Raw genomic sequence first — 19,124 nt, forward strand, 5'->3', positions numbered from 1 at the left:
GACAGTACGGACAGTAGCCACATTTCATTGGTGAGTGAGAAATGTACACAGGAATGATTAGAGGCTTTTAAGAAAGGGAATTAACCATTTTAAAATGACAAAAATGTTGGGTCGAACAGATTGTGACGAAGGAGCAGTTGAATTGGGCATCTTAATGCAGGAAACTGCCACTAATAGTACAGAATTGTGGACCAGTCCAGGCAGTTATTGGACACTTATATGAGAAATTAAGTATGATATATGCCACTTATCACTGGTGTGTGGAGAGTGCCCTTGCGTTACTGCTCGCGATGACCACAGGACAAATCATTCTCAGCTAGAACACTGCACAACAGATGGTTCTGGAATGGAGGCTTGGTATTTCGACCAATCAGGATGACTACTATTGCTTCCATTTGCTTTCTCCATGGTTTTTGTTTTCTTTTGTGGTTTTAAACAATGCTGAATATGACTTATGACTTCATGCTAATTTAGAATCTAGAATGACTAATGTTGACATATATCTTTATGAAGTTAAAGGATATGTTAAGCACTCGCTGGTAAAAGAATGTGCCATTAAAGTACAATAGTCTTGAGAAAGAGCTAGGGGTCGAAACTCGTGTTCACTTGTAATCTCGAGGGGGACACCATGTTTAATCTTTATGGCAAGTAAGAGGAACTGTGGTGGTTGTGCAACTTCTAACGGATGGACCGTCTGGTCCGCACATGTGCCCAGACCACCAGCAGTAACGAGCCGCAAATTCAAGTGGGTCGAAGAAGAGGAAAGAAAAAGAAGAAACTTGCGGCTGCTGGCAAAACTGGTGAAGTGTTCCAGAGAGAAGGTAACAGGAAGAGTAGTAAGTCCGGGAGGGGACCAGGAATACTTGAGAAGGCAAAAGCGGAAAACAAGAGAAGTAGATCATTTTGTGAGGCAGCTCCTTGGTTAGAATGTGGTGTTGAAGAGTCAAGAAGGACTCAGGGAGCCTCTTTCTTGTCCCAAGTGGAGGACAGTGTTCCAATAGATAAAATGCTAAACCCGTGGATAGAACCTAACGAATTGATGAAGAATCTAAGATGAAAGCAACTCAAGAAAAAATTGAAAAGTCAAGGAGTGCTCAGGGAGTATACCCTCGTCCCGGTGGGGGACTGGAGGATAGGAGTTGAAAGACAGTGTTCCCACCGTAGAAGCAGCCATCTGTAAAACTAACTTTTTGTTAAAATAAGGCACTTTGAGCACCGGTTTGTTACTCAGGATGCCTTTCAGTGTGTTGACAATATCCAAAGGGGAAGACGCAAAAGCATTTGGGGACAAACGAGTAATAAAGATCTAAACAAAGAGCGCTTACCCGCAAATGAACCATTTATAGATCTGATTTTGCAAACCACACATTGAATGTGTGGGCGAGCTACAATGGACTGAGTCAAATCAAATTAATCTGACAGAGTAAACAGGCATATTCCAATTGCAACATTTTATTTGTAGACTGATAGGTCCTACATACATTTGGGGTATTTTATTTCCATCAAATAAAAATCAAAAGCAAGAAATGCATTAAACAGTAAACAGTAGACACCAAATTTGTTCTCAAGGAAAAACAAAAAATGAATTTAACAATATACACAAACTGTTCTGCAATGTTCAACAAATTACACAATTAGACATATCGTACATGCATCACTGAATGAAAAAAAGACAATGGGCCTCACTACGACCCAGGCGGTAGAGGGTTAATGGCGTTAATAGAGCTGCCGGCGCCATTAACCCTCTACCACCTCATTACGAGGTCTGCTTGCGGGTCCAGCTAAGGATGTCGGGTAAAACCAGGCGTTCTAGTGGGACCCGCTAGCAGACCAGGATGCTAGCAACGGGCCCGTCATTAATGGGCCCGTTGTTAGCATCCTCCCCATTCCCGTTGAGCCCTATGGGGGCTCAAATGGGAATGGGGATGTACCGGTCCGGGTCCCGGGAAAGGGAATTACCGGGCCCTCCATGGTCGGAATGGCCCGGTAATTCCTCATTCCTGGAACCCGGACCCGGTACCCGGTATGGGGGGTAGCCATACTCGTAATGAGGCCCAATGTCCTCCAAACAAACTCACAATAATAAATAATATATATAATAATGAATGCCTGGCCATCATTCGGTTTATCAGCCCCCCATATCGGGATCAATCTGACGGAGGGGGAAGGTATAGGGAGGCCAAGGCTAGCAGGTCATAAAAAGTTAAGTTGTTGGCTGGCCTATAGACACATGCCAAGTCTACATCCCAAAGTACAGCAACTCAGGCCCTGTGTGCACAGGGCACGTATGCTGTTCAGAGTGAGCGTTTCGCCGAAGGACTAGAATTGCTGCCTTCTTCAGGACCCCAACGGAAGGTTGGAGCGCTGTAGATGTGGAAAAGCCAACATTTAGAGCAAGTTAAAAACCAAAACAAAAAATCCTGTAGGATTAGAAAAGTACTACATACATTAAAAAAAAATCAGTGTGCAACACCCATAATCTGTGCCATCACCTACGTGGAAGAACCACAAGTAGTCACAGCCCCATCTCACCTGGTGTAAATAGAGTGCAGACCACACCTTCCACTACAAACCCCATCCGTGCCCGAGACCCCAACCAGATAAACATTCACTTACGGTGGCAAATTGAATTGGAGACCCCACCGAATGGGATGTATATAAGGGAGGAATAGAGATGCATAGAGGACCATATGGTGGTCAACGTCTGTAGGATGAAGCCACACCAGGTGCCTGTAGGGGACCAGAGGGAAGAGAGATCACACATGTAATGAAGGTTAGGAGGGGTTGCATAAAACTGTAATCCAAGTGTACCAGAGACCCGACTGATGTATAGGAACGGTCTCAGCCACCTATAAGGTGAGACTGGACTCTGGAATTGGCACCTATGGGCCGATACAGAGTGTAAAGGCTAGCTAAGGTCCAGGTGAGCACCAGCAGAAAGTAGACACGCAAACCCAAACGGGCTGCCACTACCCCTCAGTAGTGGGTGGGTGGAGTATTCGGAAAGTGAGGAGCCCCAGAGAAAAAACGGAGAGTAAACAAAAAAATACAGAAAGATAAGCTTACCCGACATCATGTACTATGTGAGCTAGGTGGCAAACGGGAAGACTACAAAAAAGAGAGCGAGGACCGCGTCAGGAAGCCGGACCACTCCAGTGCATGGGCTGCAAAGCTGAGGACTAGAGAGCGAACACAAGAAGCAGGTCCCCAGTGAGAGCTGGAATAGTGGCTCTGCGTGCACCTATGCAACATGGGGGGCGGGGCGCGGCCCGGGCATGTGGCCGGCCCCTAGAAGTCAGGGGAAACTATGCCCAAAATGGACAGAGGCAAGGGGAGAAATTCCAAGGCAGGCGCTGTGCTGGCCTGACTGCCACAGATTCTGAGGCCGTGAGGCTAGTCACGTGAGTCCGCCAAAAATAATTCACGTGCAGTGGGGCAAGGAGGGAATCGGGACGGGAGAGTAGGCATACCCGTGTAAAAGGTAGTCATGGAGACAGACCCCCTTCCCAACCCTGGGGTGCGAGAGCCTGCACAAAGGAATGCGTTGCTGGGGCGTGAAAACAAATTCAAGAAAAATTCAAAAAAAAGAGCGGAAGGTACGATCCCGTGCCCATGTGCTATGAGAATAATGCATAGCCCAACGTATACAAGTCATGTGGATCAACAGCGGGGGTGTGGGGGCAAGGAAGAGCCCCGGAGAAAAGTGTGCCAAACAAAGGAGGGTGCCTGGCCACACCACAACCGCAAGTGGGTATCAAAGGGACACTGATAGACCCATAATATTGGGAAGCTGGCAGGGCCTGAGACTGCTGTTCGAGCGAGCTAGCCAACTTAACAGTACTGGGGCAGGGCCTCATTCAGGCCCTTTTCCAAAGTGTCCAGGCGGTGTATCCATCTGGCTTCATGTTTCGATAGGTTGGAAGGCGTATATTAATTCTTAGCGATGGTATCGAGGATCCACCAGGACATGTCATCTATGGAGTGCAAATACTCCATAATGTGTGACACAAGGTGGGCATTGAAGTTGTTACACCGGATCCGGAATCTGTGTTTAACGATCCTTGTGTGGTCTGGTTGCATGGTTTATCCCACATACTTGAGTCCACAGGGGCATTCAATACAGTAGATGGCACAAGAGATCTTACAATTAGTGTGCTGGCGCAGACTCCCTTGGCGTCCTTGTACTCTGAAACCTTTGAGTTTCCTGCTCAATCTACATACTGAGCACCCCCCACAAGGGTAGTGGCCAGTAAGTGGTCGTAGGTCCCATCCAGTAATGGTAGATCCATTTCCCTGGGGCCTTGAATGGACAAAGAGGTCCTTTAGGTTCTTTTATCTCTTCATAGCGAATAATGGAAAAGGATCATTTGCCATGTCCAGCCGTATCAGAGGCCAACATTTCATGATGACTTTTTCCTGTGAGCGTGTGGGTATTGTAGGTGAATACACAAACCAATTTGTCTTGTTTCTGATTTTCCTTCGGACCAAGTAGGGAATCCCTAGGTGTGTATCTAGCCCCTTTGGCCGCTCTCGTGACCAGTTTCTTAGGATACCCTTTGGCTACTAATCGGTCTCCAGGATTATCTGCATGTATCTGATAATCACTGATTGAAGTGTTGAAACTGGCCTGGTCTTTACCAGCATATATTTCTGGGCTCAGCATTCTTTAGCTTATTGGTCAAACAAGATGTTATATTAGAGTAGTTAGGATTGAAACATCGATAATTGCCGGTAGTGCCCAAGAATGCTCGTAAGTACCTCTTGGTTGCAGGGAGAGAAGTTTCACTAACAACCTTGACCTTCTCAAGTTGAGGTCTCGCCAAGCGAATCCCTACCAAGAAACCCAAGTATATCACGGCCCATTGGGCTAGGTGGCATTTCTTGGGGTTGGTTGTCAATCCCGCCTGCTTTAGGGCACTAACGATCTCAGATAGGAGGCATAGATGTTCTTCCCAGGTTTGACTACGGTTTACGATATTGTCAAGATATGCAACACAGAACTGGGAAAAGGGTCACAACATCTCATCCATGAGTCGCTGGAATGTCGCTGGGGCGCATGGAGTCCAAGGGTAAGATTTGAAATGGAATAATCCTACAAGAGTGGAGAATGTGTTTTCTTTCTTTGTCGGAAGAGTTCAACGGCACCTGCCAACAGCCCTTAGTCAGACCAATTGTGGAAAAAAATAACCAGATCCCAGTCTGGCAATAAGGTAATCAGTATTTCTGCCCCCTATACAGTTGGGGTAGAGGCACAGAGCAGTTATGTTATGTTACTTTGCATTTATATAGCGCCTTATATACCATTGGTATGGTCTGAAGGTGCTGGTAGGTTGTCAGTAGAGAGAGTAGAGAGAGTTCAAAGGTGCGTGTGCGCACCGGGTATGTGCGGTATTTGTGTGAATAGCAGCTTCTTAGCGGTAGGTGTGGTGGTTGAGAGATCAGGGGTATGTGTTCGCTCTGGCAGGATTTATCCTGACCGAGTGTGGCTGCGTTAGGCCTGAGGAGAACGCCTGGCTGGGGGGGGTAAAACCAGCAGGGTTTACTTAGAGTGATGGGGAGTGAGCGGTAGATGTTGATATGAGAACAGTTATACCGAATGGTGTCATAGTATTTCTGTGTTCTAGTTGAGTGGTGGTGTAAAGAAGAGAGTAAGCATGGGGTGTGGTATGATATATGCCCTTTCAAATGTTCCCATTATTCCAGAGCATATTATGTACGCCATGCAATACTATGCAATCAGGTCCGTTCTATGTATTTTTATTCATTTCAGGCGTTCAGGATTGCCCTGCACACTCCTCTCTGCTCGACACACTCAAGCACTCTAGTCCGCCTTGCGTGCTCTAGTCTGTCCCTCATTCTCCAGTGTGCCCCACGCATGCTCTCATGTATTCCATACGCATGCACTCCAGTCTGCCTACGCACTCATCTGCTCTGTATGCTTGTCCGCTCTCCATCTTTAGTAACCACACCATTGGCACCTGCAGTGGTGGAGCCAAGGGGGGAAAAGGGGGGTGATTACCCCCTCTGGTTCCACCCTGGTGCCCGGTGCACCCCGCTTTGAGGCATGCTCCAACAGGGCTGGCAGGCACTCCACTCCTTGCTTCCGCCGCCATGAATTTGCAAATGCATCAATACAAAATATAATAATAAAATGGGCACCCTAACGTGTGCTGTGCCGCGGCGGGGGATGATGGTGTTACTTTTACTCGGTGCTGAAAATGTGTTTCCTCAGACCCCAGACTTTCTGGAGCCTGCCCGCCCAACTCAGTGCCCTGAAAACAACAAGGCAGCAAGCTACGGGGATGGGCCCGGAAACAAGTCACCTGGACCGTTACGGTGCATGCATGTGAACACAGTCATCAGTCCTGTCCAAATCCAGCCGACCACAGCAGCAATGCCTCCATTTCTCCTGCTGCCTGCACACCCACCGTCCCCACGGCTGAGGCAAGCCATGTCCAGACTGCCGCCTCGGTTTCTCCTGCTGCCTGCACACCCACCGTCCCCTGGGCTGAGGCAAGCCATGTGCAGACTGCCGATTCCTTTTGCCTTGCTGCCTGCAGACCCACCGCCCCCAGGCTGAGGCAAGCCATTTGCAGACTGCCGCCTCCGTTTCTCCTGCTAACTGCACACCCACCGTCCCCTGGCAGAGGCAAGCCATGTGCAGACTGCCGCCTCCATTTCCCTTGCTGCCTGCAGACCCACCGCCCCCTGGCAGAAGCAAGCCATGTGCAGACTGCCGCCTCCGTTTCCCTTGCTGCCTGCAGACCCACCGCCCCTGGGCTGAGGCAAGCCATGTGCAGATTTCCGCCTCCATTTCTCCTGCTGCCTGCAGATCCACCGCCCCCTGGCTGATACAAGCCATGTGCAGACTGCCGCCACAGTTTCTCCTGCTGCCTGCAGACGCACCGCCCCCTGGCTGATACAAGCCATTTGCAGACTGCCGCCTCCGTTTCCCTTGCTGCCTGCAGACCCACCGCCCCTGGGCTGAGGCAAGCCATGTGCTGACTGCCCTGCGTATGCTCATTGCATGGAAACTGGGAAGGTAGCATGCCTGCCGAGAAGTGATGGAACTTTGAGTGACAAAAAGTAAAGCAGGCCAGATGAAAGTTGTTGTACTAATGTGGTTGTGACTTACTGACTGGATGATGGATTTTTTAAATGCATTACAAAAATACAGCCTGACAGCTCCCCATCACCATTACCTTGTGTTGAACCCGCCCGTAGTCCCTTCCCTAGCGCTTTCCCCTTGCCTGATCTAAGGATGCCAGTGGGATAAACATACATCGGACCCAATATAGGTTGGCACATTCTACTCCACACAGGGACCCTTTCTGGAGGGTCATGTAACCAGGGATAGACCCTTGTCGTGGAGGCTTGAGGGGGGAACAATGTGGTTGACAGATAAAAAAAACTAGGTCTCGTCCAAACGTTTTTGTGCCTCTTAAACTCTTCAGGGAGGATGTCCAGGTGTGGATGACTTGGTACCATTGTTGCTAGGAATGCTGGTCACTGAAGTCCTAACAGGGAGCCAGGGACAACTCCTCCCTACTCCTCTCCTAGTCCATTCTTAGCACTGCACAGGGTGTAGGGGGAATATGGCAGCAGCCTGAGCACTGCAGCAGCGTTGCCTCCTCCTTGCTCCAGCGCCGTCCAGGTACTTATACAGCACGTGGCGGTTCACCTCTGTGCAGGTAGTGGTGCTTGTTGCACAGTCACCTTGCGTTTGTCAGCTGTCTGCTCCCGAGCCTTCCCTGCCTTGGGGCCTTCTTCGTGGTGTTGGTTGGGGTTGTGTGAGGTATTGGGGGTTGAAGGGGTGTTGGCTTTGGTGGGTGGTCAGCGCAACTTAACCATAACGTCCCTTTAACAAAGTTTTTTTAATGAATTTCATAGTTTTTTAGTAGCACAACTTAACAATAATAACTTTGACTTTATGTACATGTAATATGGAACATACTGAACCCTTTCTACTGAATTTGACGGTCTGCGGACATGTTCGGACAACATTACCAGCACCTAAAAACTCTGGGGGGGGGGTATGTGTAATTGTTATATCATAACATAGGAACATTTAACAAATTCACAAAGCAGCACACATACAAAGTATATATAGTAATACTTAAGAAATGTAACCCATATATGTAACACACTAGCCATTCATTTAAATACAATGGGCCTCATTACACGGACGGCGGTAATGGTTAACGGCCACCGTTAATGGTACCGGTGACTGTTAACCCTTACCGCCTTACTACGAGGTCCCTTAGCGGGTTGGTGCTTTAACGCCTGCTTTTTGCAGGCATTAATAACCAACCCACTAAGGGACCTTGGTGCTAATTACGGCACCGCAAAATTGCGGTGCCGTAATTAGCGCCTTCCCCATTCCCATTATGCCCTATGGGGCATAATGGGAATGGGGAAGGGCAATGGGGGAAGGGGGAATTGCCGCCATCCGTGTAATGAGGCCCAATGTGTTCTAAAATGGAATCTACCAAAAGAAGATAAAGTGGCTTCCACCATAATTACCTCACAGACGCTCCACAACCAACAGCAAGACCAGACGTCTACACTACTGATTACATATCTGACCAGACATAGTAAGTGCCCTTCATTTTACTCATATATTTATAAACTTTCTATATTAGAAAAAAAAATATCACTTTTTTTTTCCTCACAGAAATGTGTAGTACTCTGGACTGGCTAGAGGAGCATTTCCCACGAGACGAAATGTTAGAAGATAGTCCACCTAATGGTCCACACTTTACTATATAAAACAATTAATAAATATTATTTTGTATACATTCAACATATACATTTTTTTTTTTTTACAGACCCTACAAAAATTGCAACTTCCAAAGAAAAAGAAGCGGTGAATAAACCTCTTGAACACATTACCCACAAAATGGACCAACTTATGGCAAATTATACGGATTTAAAGAACTTTGTGGAAGATCACCTAAAACCACCAACAACATACCACCTGTACTTGTCCCTCCTCACCATATCCCATTCATTTACCCCCAAACTCTCTCCATGGACCACAACATTTTGATGAGATTTCCATCCCTTCTTCACCTGATCCCACTTATATTGAAAACCCTAATTCTCCTGTTTTTGTTTCCGTTTCTGCCCCTCCTTCTCAGTCATAAATTGTTTATATATGTTAAATAAAGTTACTTTTTTATATTGTGTTGTAATTACTTTCAGTTCTTTGTGGTAAAACCAATTTAGGTGTCCACGGACAGCGCGGTTGTTCGGAAATGTTCGTAAATAAACAAAAATGTAAGTGTCCTGAAGACACTATATCTGTCCGTAATGTTCTCATACAAGTTGAAAATATTCTAAGAACACTCGTAGTGTCCTGAAATGTTCGTAAATAAACGAAAATGGAGGTGTGCTTGAGACGCTATGTCTGTCCGTATTGTGCACAAGTAAATTAAACTGTGCTAAGAAGAAACGGCTGTCCGTAACTGTTCATTTTACAAGTGACGCACTTTTAATTAGTTCAGGACCCGAACACTGTCCGTAGAACATCAACACGCATGCGCAAAACAATGTCCGTACATTGAGTGTCCTGCGGACGGCTGCTACCTTAGCGAACATGCTCATGAAACAATCATGTGACCGCGCCCACGCTGATCACGTGTTCTGAATGCGGACACTGTTTGTGTCCCCGAACACTTTAAAAGTACATTTCCAAGTAATCCACAATATTTCTCATTAAAAACTCAACATACCACAAATCCCACATACTAATCCTAAGTTTCCACATAGTTTTGTGACTTTTTGAACCTTTTTTGGTGTTCGATCTGTCTAGCAGATGGCGCGCATGTCCGCGAACTGCGCACAAGCACCCCTATAAAAGACCACGCCCTAGAGCTCATTCTCATTGTGTTTCTGGCTATTTTACAGAGCACATAGATTTTTGCTGCAACCTGCAGATTTCCATCTTCAACCTGATGGCTTCTGTGGCTCCACTGCTGCCACCTGGTGCTGTATCTGCCTCAGCACCACCCCCACCCCCTCCACCACCACCACCACCTTCCCAAGGGCCTGAAGAGGGGAACAGGAGTGAGGATACAGAGGAGGAAGAAGAGGATGACGAGAATGAGGTAGAGGAAAACCCTACTACCCGCCCTCGGTGTGATTCTTGGGTGTGGCAGTTGTTTACCATTCATGGGACTGGTCCTAAGGCTCGTGCGAACTGTGTCACCTGCAATGAGTGCAAAATGGTACTCAGTCGCGGGAGGCATGGTTCGTATAGCTTTGGGACTACGACCATGAAGCGACACCTGAACTCATTCAACACTGGGGCCATTCGCAAAGTTGTACCTTGCGAAGAGCGTAGTAGGTTGATTGCCTCTACTTGATCCTCCGTTTCTGATCCTGTCACCACAAAGACCACCTCTGTGGGACAGAGTCTTCCTCAAGCTGCCTCACAGGCCATACAGAATTCTGATGACCCTTACCTTTCGAGGGTCACAGTTGTATGTATGTACTGTGACACAGTACTCTGCAGGGGGGAGCGACTTCGCAGTGCTTTTGAGACTATCGTCTCAGAGCACGAGAAGACCTGCTCACTACCCAAATAAAACCCACTCTACATCTTCCTCTCTCAGCTCGCCCTTTCTTATCCCTGTGGTTGGTGTCCCCCCCTTTACCCTCCTTTACCCTCCTCTCCTAGTGTGCCGTGTTTAAGAAACCAAAAAAAAAAAAATAACAAAAATCTAAAAACAAATAAGGCTCTTTTCAGAGCCGCCTTTCATAGTTAAAAAAACAGAAGTAAAGATAAATAACGCAGGGCCCTTTCTATTTCTTGAAAGTCCGTGGACAGTTCGCGAACATAAAGAAAATTGGGATGCTACCCTATTGTAACCATTGCATTCTTCTCTGGGAGGAAGTGGTGGCTCTGAAAAGAGCCTTTGGGAGGTGTTTGTATGTCAAAAATTATAAATACTTAACACCTACTTCAAAATAGATGCTGCATTTCTAAAAAAGGTCACAATGCATTTTGTACATTTCTCAGAAAAATCTGATTGCCAGCATAAGTAAGATGGACTCCATCTCTGCGAAAAATGTATGTACTACGAAACATAATATTTTCATTGTGAAATGGGGACATGCCAAAATCTCTTCGGAAGGCACAAACAGCCTTATTGACATTACGCCTTGCTTTCTCCATTTGTGGACCACATGAGAAAGAACAAAATCCAACACAACGCAAATATCAACAGTAATACCCAAACCAACACAACACTACAATGAAACATATATACAGTTACCAAGTGGCCTAAAGGAGTCGTGCACAGAATGGGTCCACAACCTTGAAGGAAAGCGAGCAAACAGTGCAAAAAGTCTTTAGCCAGTTCTTCATCATCCAATCCCTAACTAAGAGGCAGTCCAGTCCCTAAGAAGAGTGGAGCCCAACACTCAAAAGTACTTTTGGATGTAGGTGCATGCGATTGTGCGGTAGAGCGAAAATGGGGTCTCTTGCAGGGGCTGTAGCAGCTCAGGAAGGTGGGTGAGGCAATGAAGAATAAATTCCCACTATTCAAGGAGGGTCTCCGCAAGAGGGCAGAACAGGTTCCAGGAGTTGGGAATAGGACGGTAGCACAGGCAAACTGTGGAAAGGTGAGTGGCCCTCAGGAGACACTTGTGCGTAAAAATAGATGGAAGCGCTTGGGGCCACCGGTAAAGTTTGCAAGTACTCACCGACCCCAGGTGCACTCTGGACCAAACTTTGGCAGTTGAGTCCACTTCGGTTGAAGGTTCAAATACGGCAATTGTACGGCTCTGCGGCTTTCAGCAGCTGAGTTACAGCGATGATTCCATGACAGGTCAGTGACGATTTCTCCACTTCGTGTGAAGGGATCAGACCAGTTTCCCTGCAGCAGGATTCAGGGCACAGCAGCAAGGCACCTGCGAACTTTACCACCACTGCTGGGCGACACAGTGTTTGTGTGCACTTGGGTTCAGGCGTACTCTCCTAATTCCAGACCTAGGCTGTGTAGTTGTACAAAACTAGGCAGGAGAGTGCCTTGGACCCAGTGGTTATGATCTACTAAGTTTTAAGTGTCAACTCAAAACAGTGGCGGTTTCAGAGCAAAGGTCCTAATGAAGCTGGTTGGCCCAGGAACACTTCCGAAGAGGATCGCTTGCAGGTTAAGATTAAGGTGCTGTGAACTATATCATCCCCTGCAAGTTAGGGGATGATATTATCTCTCCATTATCGAAAACAAAAATCTTGGGAGTTACCTTGGATTCTACATTAAGTATGAAGGCTCATGTATCCACGGTAGTGGCGGCAGTAACCTAATATGTTAAGCTTCTTTCCCATCTAAGGCCTATGATTTCACAGGAGTGTGCAGAGACTATTGCCAGGGCAATAATCAGGGCAAAGTTGGACTATTGCTGTAGTCTTCTTTTAGGCATTAGTCAACCAGAATTACGCAGAATACAGGTTGCTCAGAATTGGGCGGTCAGAGTAGTTCTCAGACTACCTAAGTATAGTCATATAACCGAGGCTAGAAGATCTCTTCATTGACTTCCGATAGAAGCCCGGATAGTCTTCAGAGTCCTGGTCATCCCCTTTAAGTGTAGGCAACAAGTTGTGCCCACTTATTTACAGAATTATATAATAGAGAATTCTAACCAGCGCTCCCTCAGATCAGGAACACAAAACTTGATTGTGCAGCCCAGAAGCAGGACTGCTAAGGCAGGAACTGGGGCCTTTAATGTCAGGCCTCCTTCCCTCTGGAATAAACTTCCAGACTGATTAAGGCATAAGAAGTCCTTGCAAGTCTTCAAGAAAGAACTTAAGACACACCTTTTTGCTTAATCTAAATGAAGATTACCTCTCGTATGACCGGAGGTGTATAGCCGGTGTAACAAGTGGTAAACATCAGCTTGTTCCCGTTTATCTTATTTTTTTACGTTCTTTTCTTATGAGGATGAAGTGTCTTGGTGTCCCATTGTTTGTTTAATACTTGTTGTTTGATCTGCGCCTTTATGCCTGAGGGTCAATAGTGCGCACTATAAATGTAATGTAATGTAACTGGACTCTTGTGCTGCAAAATACACATAACACACAGAATAAGGAGGTATAGAACAAGGACAAGGAGGCTCTGTCCCTCCAATGCATTTCCAGCATCACAGGTGCCCCCCGCAGACTGAGGTTAGGGTGGCTGATCTCCCATGATATGGTCAACCTCATCCAGGAGTCAACATACCTTCTGGAAAGGCCATCTTCATTATCAGGACTCTTCCCTGGTCTGTGCTCAATAGTGAAGTTGAGTACTTGCAGGCTAATGGACCACTGAGCAGTTTAGGGTTTTTATCCTACATCTGCATAAGCCACTTAAAGGACTTATGGTCAATTTGGACCTTGAAGGTAGACCCAGTAAGGTAAGGTCCAAGGCTCCGAACTATACTAAAGCATTCCCTTTCAATGGTGGCCCACCTAAGTTCTCCACCTTTGAGTTGCCTACTAATGATGCTAATGGGATGTTCACTCCCTTTGCCATCCAACTGTGTCACTGGAATCAGTCTGTACAATAAGGTGTTTGCTGTAGTCAGGAGCACAGAACACAGGTGCCCTATACAGACTTTCCTTCAAGCCACCAAATGCCCTCTGACAGTCTTCAGTCTAATGAACCTTCTTGGGTGGCTTGGGTGATGTCAGAGGGGCAGCTATGGTGCCGTAGTCTGCCATGACGTCTCTGTAGTACCCAATGAGGCCCCACAAAATCTCACCTGGGTTTGAGTAGTGGGAGTCTCCCAGTCCTGTACAGCTTGTACTTTGCTGGGGAAAGGTTGGATTCAACACCCTCCTACTTCATGACCAAGGTATCTGACCTTCCCCTTGGCCATCTGGTACTTGGTGGCCCGTTTCATGGCCTGCAACATCATGTCCAAATGAGTCAAATGCTCTTCCCAGGTGGAACTGTAGAGAGCAATGTTGTCTAGATAGGATGACCAAGAAATATTCTAATCCGAAATGAGCAAGGAAGAAAAAAACCTAAAGTAATTTTTTTTAAAACTACTTTTGATTTTGTCTCCCACGGACATGATGGACCACCCGCTCCGCTTACCTTCTGTTGGCACACAGCGAACTGTCCCGCAGCCTCCTCAATCTCCCTGCAACGCTGGTTACCTTTATGCACATGGCAGGGAACCAGCGTTTCAGTGTCCTACGTTTTTTTTTCGTTTGCTTTTTGCCCGCTTACCTTTTAAGTCCCGGAATAATGAACAAGTGGAGCGGGGCACCCCCCGAAACCCCTGCTCCCCTTGACCAAGACTTTCGGACTCATTTCCGGTGTTTTCTCCCTATCAGGTTGTCTTTCATTCGTTTCTTTGGATTCCCCTAGATAGACAAACAGAAGACCCCTAGTACACTGAGGTCATGATTGACAAGCCTTTGGAATGTGGCAGGGGTATTCTTCAACCCAAAAGGCATGACTCTAAACTGGTAGAGCCCCTCACTGGTTGAGCAAGCCATTTTCTCCTTGGCCTGGTCAGTCAGAGCTAGTTGCCAATAGCCTGATGTGAGGTCAAAGGTACTTAGAAACTTGGCAGCCCCTATGGTGTCCACAAGCTCATCAGCCCTGGGCAACGGTTGAGCATCAGTCTTTGTGAGTACATTGACTACTCTGTAATCCACAAAGAGCCTCCAATGGACAACGCCATCAGTGTCAATTTCATGCCTGCACCATTGGTTGAGGCCGGGTTCAGTGAAAACAGAAGGGCATACTCTGGAGTCAGTTCTGGAGAGAGATACACTCCCCTCCACTGAGACATCCCAAGGGTCGCTAGGCATTAAATCAGGAAGGGTCTCACTCTCATCCTCCTCTTGCCCTGAAGCTAGCAGAAGACATGAGATTTCCTCTCACCTATGGAAAGGCTTGAGGGTCTACCGTAGGGGTACCCCATGTCCCACGAATAATTGACTGCACCCATTTTAGAGATTATCCTGAAGGGTCCGATAGAATCCAACACACTCACATGATGATAGAATCCAACACACTCTCAGGATGATGGAATCCAACACACTCTCATGATGATAGAATCCAAAACACTCTCAGGATGATGGAATCCAACACACTCTCATGATGATAGAATCCAACACACTCTCAGGATGATGGAATCCAACACACTCTCGGGATGATGGAATCCAACACACTCTCATGATGATAGAATCCAACACACTCTCAGGATGATGGAATCCAACACACTCTCGGGACGATGGAATCACACTAGGTGCAAAATGGGGTGCTCAAAAAGCTACATGGGCATCTCTACATGGACAAGCTTCAGTGTTTCAAGACCACTGCACTGTGGATGTGTGGTGTATAACAGGTGTATAACATAGCACCGCATGCATCCAGCACCGGGCTCTGGTATTGTGCATGGAGACCAGGGCTGGCCATTCATACTGTGCATTTCAGACCTGAAATCAGCATTCATCGAGCCATCAGCCGCACACAGCATTCGCTTAAATAAAGAGTGATAGGGGTGCTTACCTGGGAGATGCAGCGCAGCAATTCCTACACAATCATGAAAAAACAAACCACGTGTCAATGTCGGGCACGATCATATCCCTTCCATTACCGCAGATTACAGGCGCCATCATAGTATGGGTGATTTAGTTGGGTAGTTGAAGAACAGTCCACCTGATTGGTTGGGCGCATGGCACATTTTTGAAAAGACTGCATGTGTGGGTCACAGACTTTTAGCTGGGTCCTGTGTAGCCTGTAGTGGAAAATCAGCCCACTGAATAGCTGTTACCCCAACACTCACGCCAGGGTCGGGGGCCCAGAGCTGGTGACGAATGCAAATGGACACTTTCTTAAACACAGACACACACGCGCATGCGTGCCCTGGTACTCTATCACTCGCCCCATGTTTGGCTCAGTGCCCTAACCACCTCACTCTAGGACATCTCCCACTTTACACCCTCCCCCCAGCAATACCACCCTGGTGCCAGCTTTCCTCCTCCTCCTTCTCATCATAGTGGGTGACTTGGGGGTAACTCCCTTCGGGGCATTTACTTTGATGTCATTATTTGATAGCAGAAGATCCCCCGAACCCTCTTCATCCAACACCCCCCGCCCCCGCTGCTTACACTCTTACCCCCAAATATACATGTTCAGAGGACTGCCCCACAGAGTGAATGCATCAAAGTGACTGGCCACAGTGATGGCAACATCCAGCAGCTGGTTAGGAGCTAGGGCCCACCCTACTCCACAGGGGTCCAGGGCCCGGCGAGTAGTGTGGTCCTTTGTGTGAACATGATGGAAAACACTATTTTGAAGGCGTCTACCATCTGGCATGAACATGTAAGACGTAGAATACACACGCCAATCACATTGTGCATTTCAGAACAGACAGTTACTGACATATTACCAACATGCAAAGAATTCATCCAATAGTTACCTGGGAGATGTATTCCAGCAATTCCTAAAAAATAAATAAATAATGTTTCAATGTAGAGCAAGTTCCTATTTGCACACTTTCCAAATCCATTAACACGAACCACATGTTATAGAAAATATATGACAGGGTCAGCAATGGTGCCCTGTAGCCATTGCTGTGTTGCGGGCACTGTAGGCAGGGCACTGCAGGCTGGGCACTGTTTGGGCACAGATAACTTTGGCATCGATGCACAAATCTCCACAAATGTTCTAAAGTAAACAGACCCAACTCTGGATTATTTTGGACCTGTGTTTTTTTTTTTTTTTTATTTATTTATTTGTTTTTGGTTTTACAAGAAAACCTTTACAAAAGCATAGTGCATTTCCTTAGATAAAATTACTAACGGTTCTCGGAAGCCAGGGAGTAGCTAAAAAATCCTGATGGGCCAATGAGTGACCACCAGGCAGCTCATTAGACTGTGTCATCTTTTGATGCTTTGTTAAAATGGTGAGTTCCTCTGATACTTTTACTATCGCGGCAGTGAGCATAATTTCCTGGCCGGAGATCAGTCTGTTCCAGAATGCATCTTGGATTAAGCTCTCTTCTCTGCTGACGAATCTCCTCAGGAAAGTCACTCTTATGGCCCATGTGCCTTCGCATTCCAATAGCAAGTGTTTCAAGGTTTGGAGGTTCGGAGTTTTGCAGATTTCACAGAATTTTATTGCCTTCTCTCCCTGGTTTCTTTGAGCCAGTATTTCTCCTGTGTGGGCTAAATTCAGACGTAGTCTGAGAAAACTGTTTCTTGTTTCACGATCTGGGAATTTTTCCAGATAGCGTGGCATGGTTCCCAGTTTCCTGTCTACAATCAGGAAATAGTTCAGTGGTTTTAAGTTTCTGACTCTTGTGATTGTGTCGATCCAGTCAGCCATTTTTAGGTTTTTTTTTACTTTCAAAGGGTTTTGTAGCAGGGTTTCTGTTGTTAAATCAAGCTTATGCAGAATCTGTCCGATCTTCTTTTCTAGGCTCGATAGCTGTTTTGATTTTGCTTTCTTTAGATGTTGATTTATGTCGAAAAAGAGGGTGGCCTCACTGGCTGTGATTATATTACGGTATAGTGAGAGGAGTTTCCACTCTGCGTAGCAGCTCAGTGAGGTCAAGCCTAATTCGAACCTCAGACTAGCTGACGCTGTACACATTGGAAGCCTGATGGAGGATTTCCAAATAAGGCCCTCAATTTTGTACCAATCATAGTTCCACAGCAGAGGTTTTGCCTCCAATCCGTAGAGGAGGACAGGAACTACTTTGCCTACATAGAATTTCTTGAGTGGTAACAGTGAAAATTTACAAAATTTTCCATTTAGGTTTTTCATTTGCGCAATGATTTTCGAGGTCTTGTTGTGAATGGATGAATTCGCCTTGTTTACAGTTGGATGGGCTAAGACTTCGTATCCCAGGTATGTTAGCTCATCTACTCTGGGAATTTCCTCATTATCCAAAACCCAGATCCTTGATGTTACCTTTTTCCTTGGATGTTTGAAAACCAGGACCTTAGATTTTAGTGGGTTTATTTTAAGGCCATTTAACTTGGCGTATTCATTGAGTTTAGATAAGAGATGTTGCAGTCCTAATGGTGATCCATCCAAGAGAACGAGATCGTCCGCATAGGCCAGCCAGTGAATTCTTCTGCTGTTGATCCTGGGACAGATCAGCGACGCCGAGGCCAAGAAGTCTCCTATGTCTGAGAGGAAAAGATTGAAAAGCAAAGGTGCACCCAAGCAACCTTGTCGTACCCCTTTTAGAACCTGGATTGCTTCTGAGAGGTTGCCGGCGTCATCCAGCCTCACTCTGATCGTAGTGTTTTTATGTAGTTCAACGAGCATAGCCAGCAGGGGAGCTGGAATTCCCCGTTTGCTCATTTTCTGCCATAGGAGTGATCTGTCCACCATGTCAAATGCCCTGGACAGATCTACCCATGCCCCATACAACGGCGAGCCTTCTTTCTCATTCGAGCTTTCGCTTAACAGGTTCAGTGTAAGGCCATTAAGGCTGGTAGAAAGACCCTTCCTGAAACCTGTTTGGTGCGGGGGGAGAATTTCGTTTGATTCTACCCAAAGGGAAAGTTCCCTCATCAATATTCTCATGAATATTTTGCTGTCTATATCCAAGAGAGCTATGGGTCTATAGCATTTTGGACTTAGCCTGTCACCCCCTTTGAAGAATGGGATCATCACTGCATTCTTCCACGATGGAGGAAAAGTTTTTTCCCTCATTATTCCTTGAAAGAGATAGTATAGCAGTTTTGACCAAAGTTTTGGCTGATTTTTTAACACCTGGTATGTGAGGCCATTCGGCCCTGCGGCTTTCGAGGTAGAGGATGATGTAATTAATTCTTCAATGTCTTCTACGGTAAAATCCAGAGACCAGGTGATGTTGCTGATATTAATGTCTCTTGAGCCTGTTGCTCCGAAGTTCTTGGCCAGGTGTTCAACCCACTTGCATTCCGACACTAAGTTGCAAAGAGCACTGTTTTGGCCAGTTTCAAGTTGATTTAGGACTGCCCAAAAATTTCTGCAGTTATTTGTGCTAAGAAGCGAAAGCATTCTCTCCCCATCCTCTTGTATTTTTAAATGTTTGTGATTCTTAGACCAGTTTCTATAGATTTGTTTGGTTTTTTTGAGTTTTTGAATGCAGCCAACGGGATCTTCTGCTCTGGTCTG

The 19,124-nt window shown here is 46.5% G+C and overlaps 1 protein-coding gene across 3 annotated transcripts in view; it reads right to left on the reverse strand.

Annotated features, from left to right (window-relative positions):
• The window catches only part of LOC138570308 (cytosolic phospholipase A2 gamma-like), a 642,279-nt gene that overhangs the window by 138,107 nt on the left and 485,048 nt on the right, over positions 1–19,124 (reverse strand). For all 3 annotated transcript variants that reach the window (XM_069649085.1, XM_069649084.1, XM_069649086.1), the window contains exons 12-13: positions 16,429–16,452; positions 15,516–15,539 (exon numbers count right to left, since the gene is read on the reverse strand). In XM_069649085.1, the coding sequence (XP_069505186.1) occupies positions 15,516–15,539; positions 16,429–16,452 (48 nt within the window). The remainder of the gene's footprint in view (positions 1–15,515; positions 15,540–16,428; positions 16,453–19,124) is intronic.

The sequence above is a fragment of the Ambystoma mexicanum genome, chromosome 2q (genome assembly GCF_040938575.1).
Source record: "Ambystoma mexicanum isolate Mex_15411 chromosome 2q, UKY_AmexF1_1, whole genome shotgun sequence".
In the NCBI taxonomy this organism is placed as follows: Eukaryota; Metazoa; Chordata; class Amphibia; order Caudata; family Ambystomatidae; genus Ambystoma; species Ambystoma mexicanum.